Source organism: Ornithorhynchus anatinus, chromosome 3, assembly GCF_004115215.2.
Source record: "Ornithorhynchus anatinus isolate Pmale09 chromosome 3, mOrnAna1.pri.v4, whole genome shotgun sequence".
Taxonomy (NCBI): domain Eukaryota; kingdom Metazoa; phylum Chordata; class Mammalia; order Monotremata; family Ornithorhynchidae; genus Ornithorhynchus; species Ornithorhynchus anatinus.
Window position 1 is genome coordinate 35,124,362 of NC_041730.1, and position 12,303 is coordinate 35,136,664.

A 12,303-nucleotide genomic window follows, 5' to 3' on the forward strand; every position below is an offset into this window, starting at 1 on the left:
CTGGGGTAGATACAAGCTAATCAGGTTGGACTCAATACCTGCCTGAGTAGGGGGCTCACAGTCTTAATCTCCATTTTCCAGATGAGGGAATTAAGGCACAGAGAAATGAAGTGACTTGCCCAAGGTCACACAGCAGACATGCAGTGGAACCAGGATTAGAACCCACATCCTTTGATTCCCAGCCCTATGCTTTCTCTACTATGTCACGGTGCTTCCCTTGGCCTAGTGAACCTCAAAGATTCAGAAACTTTCATGGAGAAGGAGTGATAGAAGACACAATTGAGGTGAAACAGCATAGGAGAATAAAAGCAGTACACACTATGGAAATAGAGATGAACAAAAAGGAAAATGGAGATCAGAAATCAATGAAGTATTTATTGAACACTTTCAGTGTGGAGAGGATTGAACCAAGTGCTTGGGAGAGTACAATGCAGCAGATTTGGTAGACATATTCCCTCTCCACAAGAAGCTTACCATTTAGAGGGGGAGACAGACTTTAAAATAATTTATAGGTATGTACATAAATTCTGTAGGGGGGAGGGAGGAGAGTGGGGTAATCAAGTGTATAGGTGATGCAGAATGGAGAGAGAGTAGGTGAAATGAAGGCTTACTCAGGGAAAACCTCTTGGAAGAGATGTGATTTTCATAAATCTGATTTTAATAAAGAATTTGGAAAGGAACAGCTGGATAGAAAGCATGTTTCTGTAGGCTCAAGAGAAGAGATAGATGGCAGTCTTTCAAATTGAGTTTGAGCTGGCTGTTTTAGATAGTTCTCAACAATTTTTGGTTAAGGATTATTCTACAGTGTTATGTAATCTAATTTATCCACAAGTTCCTTATTTAGTTTCCAGTTTTTCCTTTCTCTTGCAATAGAATTTACTCCATGACCAACTGTTCAGACATGGTTTTCTGGCTTGAGTACCTGCTGGGCTTTGCTTTATTCTTCCCTATACTATGTGCAGGTTTGGAATTGAATTCAATTCTTAAATGTTGACAGCATACTGAATTCAACCGTATAATCCTCCCTATCCATTATAGTCTGTTTCTTTTCTTTTTACAAACCCAGAGTCCAGGTTTTATCGTTTCATTTACTGAGAATACAGCCTGGGTTTGTTAAACAGATTGGTAGTGAAAGACTGCTGTGCTTTCCCTTGTAGCATATCTTTCATGTTTCATTGATTACAACAAAAGCAAAGTTCTCAATATTAGTGAACCAAGTCTTTACATTTAAATAGTTTCATAGAGAAATTTAGCATGTTTGGTTACTTTTTGATATTGGCATTTCACCCATGTCCCTACCCCTCAAATGTTCCTTCATCTTTTTAGATGACATTATTGATGGTGAGATCCTAAATGTGTGTGTGTGTGTGTGTGTGTGTGTTGCGGGGGATGGGTGGAGTGAAGGGGCTGAAGACACTTATGAGTTACCAACTCTTTTTCAGCGTTGGATGGACCAGTTTCTGTTTTTGAACCTGTCTCCTCTTGGCATCTCAAACTTTATCAAGCCACTACTCAATAGTAGTAATAATAGTGGTACTTGTTAAGCGTTTACTGTGTACCAAGCACTGTTCTAAGCCTGGGGTAAATATAAGTCAATCAGGATGGACACAGTCCCTGTCCCACATGGTGCTCATGCTCTTTAACCCTATTTTACAGATGAGGTAACCGAGGCCAAGAGAAGTTAAGTTATTCAAGGTCATACAGCAGACATATGGCAGAGCTGGGATTAGAACCCAGGTCTTTCTAACTCCTAGGCCCGTGGTCTATCCACTAAGCCATGCTGCTTCTCTAAGGAAAGCAATCCCTCTCCCTGCTGCCCTCCAGGATGACCTCTCTGCTGCAGTGGTCTATTGCTATTTCTAATTGTCTGATAATATTCTTCACTATCTCTTCTACTATTTAATCTGCCTTCCTGACTTTTGTATAGCCCATTTCAGCTCACCATTCAGCAGCTGCTTGAGAATCCTGCTATCATGCATTCTCTTCACATGATCTGCCTAGCAGATCTGTGTTGCCATGAACAACACTTCAATGCTGGTGATCTGCCTGCATTCCAGAACCTTGCTGCTGGTAATTTTATCCTGCTATTTGATGGTGGTTTATAGATAGTCATGATGAAACTGTTTTCAGATGCTCCATTTACACTCCATTTACACTCACTCCCTTGGTGAACTCATTCGCTCTCACGGCTATGACTACCATCTCTACACAGATGACACGCAAATCTACATCTCTGCCCCTGTCCTCTCCCCCTCCCTTCAGGCTCGCATCTCCTCCTGCCTCCAGGATGTCTCCACCTGGATGTTGGCCCGCCACCTAAAACTCAACATGAGCAAGACTGAGCTCCTCATCTTCCCTCCCAAGCCCGGTCCTCTCCCAGACTTCTCTATCACTGTGGATGGTACGAACATCCTTCCCGTCTTTCGGGCCCACAATCTCGGTGTCATCTTTGACTCGTCTCTCTCGTTCACCCCACACATCCTATCCGTTACCAAGACCTGCCGGTTTCACCTTTACAATATCGCCAAGATCTGCCCTTTCCTCACCACCCAAATGGCTACTTTACTGCTACAGGCTCTTGTTATATCCCGGCTAGACTACTGTGTCAGCCTTCTCTCTGATCTCCCTTCCTCCTCTCTTGCCCCGCTCCAGTCTATTCTTCACTCCGCTGCCCGGCTCATCTTCCTGAAGAAACGATCTGGGCATGTCACTCCCCTTCTTAAACAACTCCAGTGGTTGCCTATCAACCTCCGCTCCAAACAAAAACTCCTCACTCTAGGCTTCAAGGCTCTCCATCACCTTGCCCCTTCCTACCTCTCCTCCCTTCTCTCTTTCTACTGCCCACCCTGTACGCTCCGCTCCTCTGCCACCCACCTCCTCACCATCCCTCGGTCTCGCCTATCCCGCCGTCGACCCCTGGGCCATGTCCTCCTGCGGTCCTGGAATGCCCTCCCTCCTCACCTCAGACAATCTAATTCTCTTCCCCTCTTCAAATCCCTACTTAAAACTCACCTCCTCCAAGAGGCCTTCCCAGACTGAGCTCCCCCCTTTTTTCCCTCTGCTCCCTCTACCCCCCTTCACCTCTCCGCAGCTAAACCCTCTTCTCCCCCCTTTCCCTCTCCTCCTCCCCCTCTCCTGTTCCACCCCCTCAGCACTGTACTCGTCCGCTCGACTGTATATATCTTTATCACCTGATTTATTTTATTTTGTTTAATGAGATGTACATCACCCTGATTCTATTTAGTTGCCATTGTTTTTATGAGATGTTCTTCCCCTTGACTCTATTTATTGCCATTGTTCTTATCTGCCTGTCTCCCCTGATTAGACTGTAAGCCTGTCAAAGGGCAGGGACTGTCTCTATCTGTTGCCGACTTGTACATTCCAAGTGCTTAGTACAGTGCTCTGCACATAGTAAGCGCTCAATAAATACTATTGAATGAATGAATGAAAGATGCTGGATGTGTTTTCTGAAGTATATCCAGATCTCAAAACCACACCAAGGGTCGGAACTACAACAGCTGTACAGACCTTTATCTTGGTGTGGAGTTGGATGCCTATGTCAATCTTCCAAAATTTATATGGTCTTTTTAAATTCTGTATACACACTTGAGTGTCTAAACGCACATAGCGAGAGCAAGAGATCGAGAGCGCGAGCACACCCATCATCACATTGTCTTTTGGGTTCATAGATGATATCATTGACAGTGATATTTTATGAGTTGGGCGAGTATATTTGATAATTCCTAACCATGAATGATAATATCAAAAGAGAAAAATTGTTCCTTGCCTTGGTGTTGCATTTGCCACTCATAGAGTGGCAGCATTTTTTTCTCGTTTTCTGCTGCAATCTTCTCAAGCATCTGTTTTAAAAGTGAACCAATTTCTATTTCTTACATGTTAGGCTAGCCCATCTTTTGATACTGACCGACATGTGTCTTTGGATAGAAAACTTTACTTCACTGTGTCTCTTGTGTGCTAATAAGAAGAAACATTTTAAATACTTTTTGCAAAGAGGTACCATATTGACCTAGGTATATTTAAGGCATATACTTTATTACAGTGTCATACTCTGGAACGAACACTTACTATCAGTGCAATCACATTTGTCTTGTCTATCTTCCCGCTGCCCCTTGCCAGTGTCCTGCCTCTGGTTTGGAAATCCCTCCCCCGTCATTTCCGACAGACGGTCACTCTTCCAACTTTCAAAATCTTATTAAAATCACATCTCCTCCAAGAGGCTTTCTGTGACTAAGCCTTCATTTCCCATACTTTCACTCACCTTCTTTGTTGCCCTTGCACTTGGATTTGTACCTTTATACCTAGGTATATATCTGTAATTTGTTTTGATGTCTGTCTCTCCAACTAGATTGTAAGCTCCTTGTCAGCAGGGAACTTGTCTACCAAATGTATTTTACTGTATTCTCCCAAGCACTTCATACAGTGCTCTGCACACTGTAAATACTTAATAAATAGGATGGATGGTTGAATAAATGAACCACTATGAACATTCAGAGACTCATATTGTATTGCATGTAGTTCCCTTATTGAACTTTTTGGGTTAATATTTTACCCAGGTTCTATTGGATAGCTATCTTTACGTGTTAATTACAAGACCTTCTGAAGGTGTTCATTGAAATGGAACAAAACATGGATTTAAGTGGCTTAAAGAAAAATTTACACATACCACATCTGTACTTGGAATGATACTTTAAGTGCTTAACAAATACCATAATTATGTACCTCACCTCGAGAAGATGAAATCTCTGTAAATATTGAGACACTCAAAATACCTCATGTTGGTTGACTCAAACTATCCTAGTGAAGTAGGGAAGGAGAAGACCACATTTTGAAGCAGGGGAAACAGAGAGATGTAGTAACTTGTACTAGGTCCCTCAGTGAGTCAGTGATGGAAAATCAAAGAATAGCCTGCTATTTTATTATTTGAATGCTTACCTTGAAAATAACTAGAAAAATTATTTAGAAATTCAAGGAAGCAGTGCAACACTAATAAGAAAACATGAGACTATATTACCTCCCTTGACAAATAAGTTCTGAATGGGTCATACAAAAAAGCCCATCAAGAAAAGGTCAGTAAAACTTTCTCCTTCAGAGAGGAAAAGCTTTTGTTCAAGTCTTAGCAAAGCTCAGAGAAACCCCTTCATTTAGCATCTCATTTGATCTTCCTTATATTGTTTTATTGAACCGCAGTATAAAACATGTCAATTCACATGCTCTCCATTGGAAATTAATTCTTCTCATATAATTGGGGAAGGATTCAGTGGAGTCCCTTCAGAGCCTTCTTACCAGGCCAGGTAAATAAAAATCCAATATCCCTTCATATGCAGTGTAGTTGAACCATTGAATTGCTTTGTTTTAAACAGTGAGAGCTTTTTCTGTTAACAGAAAATCAAGTCTTTATAGAATATTGACTAGGTATTTTAAGCAGATCGGATCCTTGCCAGAAAGGATAACTCAACTCATGAATAAAGATGAGATGAATAGTCTAAAGAAAATTCTTAATGTAATTTTGTAATTCAGTGACTAACTTTTGCAAGAAGCTTTGCAGTTTTGCATTTGTCTAGAAACTTAATTTTGCATGGTTATAGCAGAAATTCATTCATTCATTCATTCAATAGTATTTATTGAGCGCTTACTATGTGCAGAGCACTGTACTAAGCGCTTGGGATGAACAAGTCGGCAACAGATAGAGACAGTCCCTGCCATTTGACGGGCTTACAGTCTAATCGGGGGAGACGGACAGACAAGAACAATGGCAATAAATAGAGTCAAGGGGAAGAACATCTCGAAAAACAATGGCAACTAAATAGCATCAAGGCGATGTACAATTCATTAACAAAATAAATAGGGTAACGAAAATATATACAGTTGAGCGGACAAGTACAGTGCTGTGGGGATGGGAAGGGAGAGGTGGAGGAGCAGAGGGAAAAGGGGAAAAAGAGGGTTTAGCTGCGGAGAGGTAAAGGGGGGGTGGCACAGGGAGTAGAGGGAAAAGAGGAGCTCAGTCTGGGAAGGCCTCTTGGAGGAGGTGAGTTTTAAGTAGGGTTTTGAAGAGGGGAAGAGAATCAGTTTGGTGGAGGTGAGGAGGGAGGGCGTTCCAGGACCGCGGGAGGACGTGGCCCAGGGGTCGACGGCGGGATAGGCGAGACCGAGGGACGGTGAGGAGGTGGGCGGCAGAGGAGCGGAGCGTGCGGGGTGGGTGGTAGAAAGAGAGAAGGGAGGAGAGGTAGGAAGGGGCAAGGTGATGGAGACCCTTGAAGTCTAGAGTGAGGAGTTTTTGTTTGGAGCGGAGGTTGATAGGCAACCACTGGAGTTGTTTAAGAAGGGGAGTGACATGCCCAGATCGTTTCTGCAGGAAGATGAGCCGGGCAGCGGAGTGAAGAATAGACTGGAGTGGGGCGAGAGAAGAGGAAGGGAGGTCAGAGAGAAGGCTGACACAGTAGTCTAGCCAGGATATAACGAGAGCCCATAACAGTAAGGTAGCCGTTTGGGTGGAGAGGAAAGGGCGGATCTTGGCGATATTGTACAGGTGAAACCAGCAGGTCTTGGTAACGGATAGGATGTGTGGGGTGAACGAGAGAGACGAGTCAAGGATGACACCGAGATTGCGGACCCGAGAGACGGGAAGGATGGTCGTGCCATTGATGGTGATAGAGAAGTCTGGGAGAGGACCGGGTTTGGGAGGGAAGATGAGGAGCTCAGTCTCGCTCATGTTGAGTTTTAGGTGGCGGGCCGACATCCAGGTGGAGACATCCCGGAGGCGGGAGGAGATGCGAGCCTGAAGGGAGGGGGAGAGGACAGGGGCGGAGATGTAGATCTGCATGTCATCTGCGTAGAGATGGTAGTCAAAGCCGTGCATACTTATATTCTAAAATATTGATAGAACTAATGTATGCAAAATTCCCATAATGCCCCTTACATGGCTTCTTAGAACTCACCTTGTTTTGTAGTTTGAACAGGTGAAATGGTTCAGCATCCTGATTTAGATCAATTTGTTTCTCAAACAAAAGAAAAAAAAAAGATTTTGGATGACTCAAACTTGAATGTGTTGTTTTCAGGAGAGAACCTTTAGAAATGTGACAAATTAAGGTTCATTATAATTGCATTAAACTTAAGCAATTAGATCACATAATTATCACATGAACCTGGTTTGATTTTTAACTTTTTTTTCAATTTCCAGCTATTTTCACCATGTGTTTTTTTTTAAAAATATATGACTTTCATATTGGTGGACTTGCTGCCTTAGAGATTGTTCTCTCATTAATCTTATCCTCCTCTATTCTATATAAACAAATTTGGGAGAGATATCTCTCATTTTTTTCTGTTCCTTTATTCAGACCTCACCACTGTATTACAAAGGCTCCTAAAATTGCACAGCAGCCTGTAAGGTTTGCTATTCTTTAAAGCAAAGTTATAACAAAGGTGATTCTGCTAGGCAAATTGATCTATCCCAAGATGAACAGAAAAAGTGAATCAGAATATTGAGAGCAATTATCCAATTTATTTGATGAATGCAAACAGCCAGTCTACATCTTGGACATCATTCATCTCATAATTGTTATTCATTTTAGAGATACAGATATAATGGTTCAGTGAACAAACTGTGGTCCAGTTCATTTATCGAGAATGGTGCCAGCTGAATAACTTCATAGCTCTGTTACGGCATGATGTGTTCTCTCAGTGATGAGCAATAAAATGATCGAAGTGTGTAACACATACCCCCTGTAGCATTAAAGCATACGGCTTCAGAATCATGACTTCCAACTGCAGTAATTATACAGTAATTATCTATGCCAATAAAGGAAAGCCTTTCAATACTTCAGCCCCTTTGTTCTCTAAGAACTGCTTAAAGAAGAGGTTACATTTCCTTAATGAACCAGTTTTACCCAGCACAATTAATAAACTATGATTGGCTAGCCATTTGCCATTTTTCAGTTGCATCTATGGAAATTTGGGCCATGGCATTCTTAAATGCAAAGCAATGTGCTACTCAGCAACTTCTGATTTATTGCCTTAATGGAAGACTGCGGAGGTGTGGGGCCACACTATTCTGTGAGATTAGTGTTGATGTAGAGAAACTATCTCAGGGTGGGCAGGTATCACTAACCACCGTTGAGGCAAGATGTTTTTTTCCTTGGAGTTTAGCTGGGTTCTCCTTGTACTTGACCAGAGGCTTCCTGGCCCAATGTCCAGTCCTGGAAACTGGTGGGGCTGAGCCGGGTAGGTGGAAGGGAGGGGAGGTGTCTCTACGTGACGTAGCGATACTCAGAGATAGAAGCAGGGATCTGTCCTTTGAAGTCTGCCTCAGTGACTTTGCAGAACCTCTGAGGCCAATTTGCAGGACTGACCTGCGACGGTCAGCTGGAAAAGCCACCTGTCATCCTCTGCTGTTGCTGCCCTAGTGGCAGCAGCCCTAGCTCATCCCATGCCAAGTGTCGTTGCTGCAGCTGTTGATGGAATACAATAGCAGGAAAAGACAGTAGAGCCAACACCTCAGCAGAGGGTGAAAACCAGCTCATCTTTTGTTTAATGGCATTTGTTAAGTGCTTACTATGTGTCAAGCCCTGCTCTAAGCAGTATGGTAGGTACAAGTTAATCAGCTCAAAATTCCTGCCCCACATGGCGGTTCACAGTCTAAGTCACACTTTGCCTAAAGTCACAAAGCAGGCAAGTGGCAGAGAAAGGATTAGGACCCAAGTCCTCTGACTCCTAGGCCTGGGCTTTTTCCACTATGACATACTGCTGCCCTCATCTTCCTCTTCCCTTTTCATTTTTTTCCTTCTCTTCCTTCTTCCCTTCTTTCTCTGAACCTTTTTTCCTTTCTTCACCTTCTACTTTATATTTTCCATTCCTCCATGTTTCCTCTCCTCCCTGCTCAATCAGTCAAGCAGTGGCATTTTTGAGTGCCTACTGTGTTGCAGAGCACTATACTAAGCTCTTGGGAGAGTACAGTACAACAGAGTAGGTGTACACACTCCCTGCCCACTAAGAGCTTACAGTCTAGAGGAAGAGACAAACACTAAAATAAATTACAGTTATGTACGTAAGTGCTGTGGAACTGCGAGTGAGGTGAATATTCCTACACATTCTGTTCCTCTCTGGCCCTGCCCACTTTAACCCTGCCACCACAACAGCCAGCCAAGAAGGACAAGCATATGCCATCTTTGGTCCTATAGCTCCTGGAGGTGAGCCAAGGGTTTGTCTCACCACACACTGACTTGTTGAATCCACACCTGGGGCTCAAAGGTGGGTGCTTTCCTCTCTGGAAACTATACCTGCTAGAAGTATACTCCATGTTTAGGCAGCCATGCCCCTCAAAGCTCCTCCCTTTCCAAATACTGCTCCAATCCACCAAGACACCCTGGACAGGATAGATATTGAAATCCACAGATAGTCCCCAGCTTCAACTTGAACTCTCCAGGGTTTGAATGGTATCTGACCTGATTAACCTATATCTATCCCATTGTTTAGACCAGTCTTGACAAGTCTTGAACTATCCAGGGTCAACCTTCTTTTCATGATGTTTTATTAAATTTACTATTAAGAAGCACAATCGAATGATTTTAATCTCATCCCACATGTTTACCCACTTGATAGAGCAGATCTTTATGGATAGTAAAATAGATGAAAGGCAGGAAACAAGGAACAGAAGAATCAAAGGTTTCTTGGTAATTCAACAAGTAATCAGGCCCTGAATAATCAAAAATTGACTTTATTGTAATTTATGTTCATTTAGAACCCTTCATTTTACCTACAGTGTCTTCCTAGGAGAAATAATTAGTCTCTTGCCAGTGGTCCCGGTCCTTATCTTTGCCACTGTCCCATCACAGCTCTAGTTAGTATTATTCTTCATGTTAAAGCTCCTGTCCCCTTTCTTCCACAATTCTGTCTCACAATTGACATAACAGCTCTAGATTCTGAAGCCGGCCACTCCATACCCCAGCTCCTTTTTCCTCTTCTTCACTGAAGCTCTTCTTCCTCCTTTTTCCTTCTCTTCCTCCTCACTGATGTTGGTCTTGCCTTGTCTTGCCTGGCCACACCCCAGCCAATCACCACCTGGAAGCCGTATTCAAGACCATAATAGTGCTTGGAATGACCCAGGATGATCCAATTTCTACTTTATGCCTATAGTGGAAAACGCATGGGTTTGGGAGTCAGAGGTCCTGGGTTCCAATCTTGGCTCCACTACCTGTCTGCTGTGTAACTGTGTACAAATCACTTAACTTCTCTGTGCCTCAGTTTCCTTATCTGTAAACTGGGGACAATTCTGTTCTAGTTAAATTATGAGGCACATGGCAGGTCAGAATGGTATCTGACCTGATTAACTTATATCTACCCCAGTGTTTAGACCTGTCTTGACAAGATAAATGCTTAACAAGAACCATTATTATTATCATTATTACTACTAATATCTGCAGTTTAACAATCACTTTGGTGTTTACCAGACGCTGTTTGCTTATACTTTTAAATTATATTTTATATCTTTTTCAAGTAATAGTGACATTTTCCTCTACAGAATTTATGAACGTGTGATAGACCCCCCAGAAACAAATCTCACACCAGGCAGCAGTTTGTGGCTTGGGCAGCGGAACCGAAAACATGGTCTTTTTAAGGTAAGCATCATAATGCTTTTAATTGATTATTTGAAATGGGACTCTTTGGCCCTGTAAAACATGTGCTACTGGCAAATCAAATTTAGTCTTTTAGCTATATCCAAAGTTGCAGTTCTTTAGCTGGAAGAACTGTGTGGCCTAGGGTATAGGGCATAGGCCTGGGAATCAAAAGGATATGAGTTTGAATCCTAGATCTTCCACTTGTTTCCTCTGCAATCTTGGGCAAGTTACTTCACTTCTCTGTGCTTCAGTTCTGGCATTTGCAAAATGGGAATTAGACTGTGAGCCCAGGTGGGACCTGATTATCTTGCATCTGCCCCAGTGCTTAGTACAGTTCTTGGCATATAGAAAGGGCTTAACAGATACCACAGTGATTATATTATTATTGAAAGATGGTGTATGGGCTTAATTCCAGGACATAGGGGTTGATAAAGTAGGGAATTGACCCTGGATACTGGAAATGCTTTGTCATCATAACAACCTTTGATTTATGTGGCCATTGTAGTGCAACGGGTGCTTTTAGAACAAGAGGAAAAAGTTGTTTTTCAGGGCAAGATCAATCTGTGGTATTTATTTTTTATTTTTAAAATGTTATTTGTTAAGCCCTTACTCTTTGCCAAGCACTGTTCTAAACACTGGAGTAGATACAAGTTCATCAGGTTGGACACAGTTCCTGTCCCACATGGGACTCATAGTCTAAATAGTGGGGAGAAGAGGCATTGAATTTTCATTTTACAAATGAGGAAACATAAGCGCAGATAAGTTAAGTGACCTTTCACATTGCAGACTGCAGAGCTGGTATTAGAACCCAGATTCTTTGACTTCCAGCCCCGTGCTCTTTCCATTAGGCTATGCTGCTTTTTATTGATGCTTATTATGTGCAGAATACTGGACTAAGCATTTGGGAAAGTACAATAGATGCAATCCCTGCTCACAGGAAGCTTATAGTCTATGATGGGACAGAGAGGGGAAATCCTTGGGCTTTGCACCCAGTAGTATTTCAATAAATATCACTGGGATAAAAGATGATGATCTTTAGGAATGTTTCCAGTGGGATGTTACCTTCTAAGGGAAGGTAAGATTTGTACAGAAAATTTCAAAATCAAGCAGTGAATGGTATTTATTGAACACTGTGTGCAGAACACTGTACTAGGTGTTTGAGAAAGTTCCTTTCTTACGATTTGGAGCTTTTGGCATCTCTCTCTCTCTCTCTAGCTCGCTTGCTCACTTGCTCTCTTTCACTTAACCAGGAAGGATATAAAATGATGGATATATCCACTGTTAATAAGGAGAAAAAAAATCTCTTCACAGAAAGAAAAATTCTGTTCTTCCCACTCTGCCTAATTCTTGCTGAAATCTATATAGTAAACATATACAGAGAAAAAGGCAGAATTCAGTTAATATGAAGTAGGAACATTGTTTTAGGCTTTCTATTTACTCTGCAGCATATGCTTCTCAGATATGAGGACCTGCTGCATTTCACTTTATTGCTACAGATTGAAGAGTGCTTATGGTGAGGTTTTAGGTTAAAATGGCTTTTAGTTTTTAGGTTTTTTAGGAGTTTTTACATTAAAATGACATTATTCCACATTTTAAATATTAACATTCCACTTCATAGGTAAAGTTAAACCCAGACCGCACACTTGTCAAACCTAATTTTTAGGGCCCAGTG

The 12,303-nt window shown here is 42.1% G+C and overlaps 1 protein-coding gene across 6 annotated transcripts in view; it reads left to right on the forward strand.

Annotated features, from left to right (window-relative positions):
• Positions 1-12,303, forward strand: part of NELL1 (neural EGFL like 1) — a 522,694-nt gene that overhangs the window by 87,292 nt on the left and 423,099 nt on the right. For all 6 annotated transcript variants that reach the window (XM_029061630.2, XM_029061636.2, XM_029061634.2 and 3 more), the window contains exon 5: positions 10,535-10,631. In XM_029061630.2, coding sequence (XP_028917463.1) covers positions 10,535-10,631 — 97 coding nt within the window. The remainder of the gene's footprint in view (positions 1-10,534; positions 10,632-12,303) is intronic.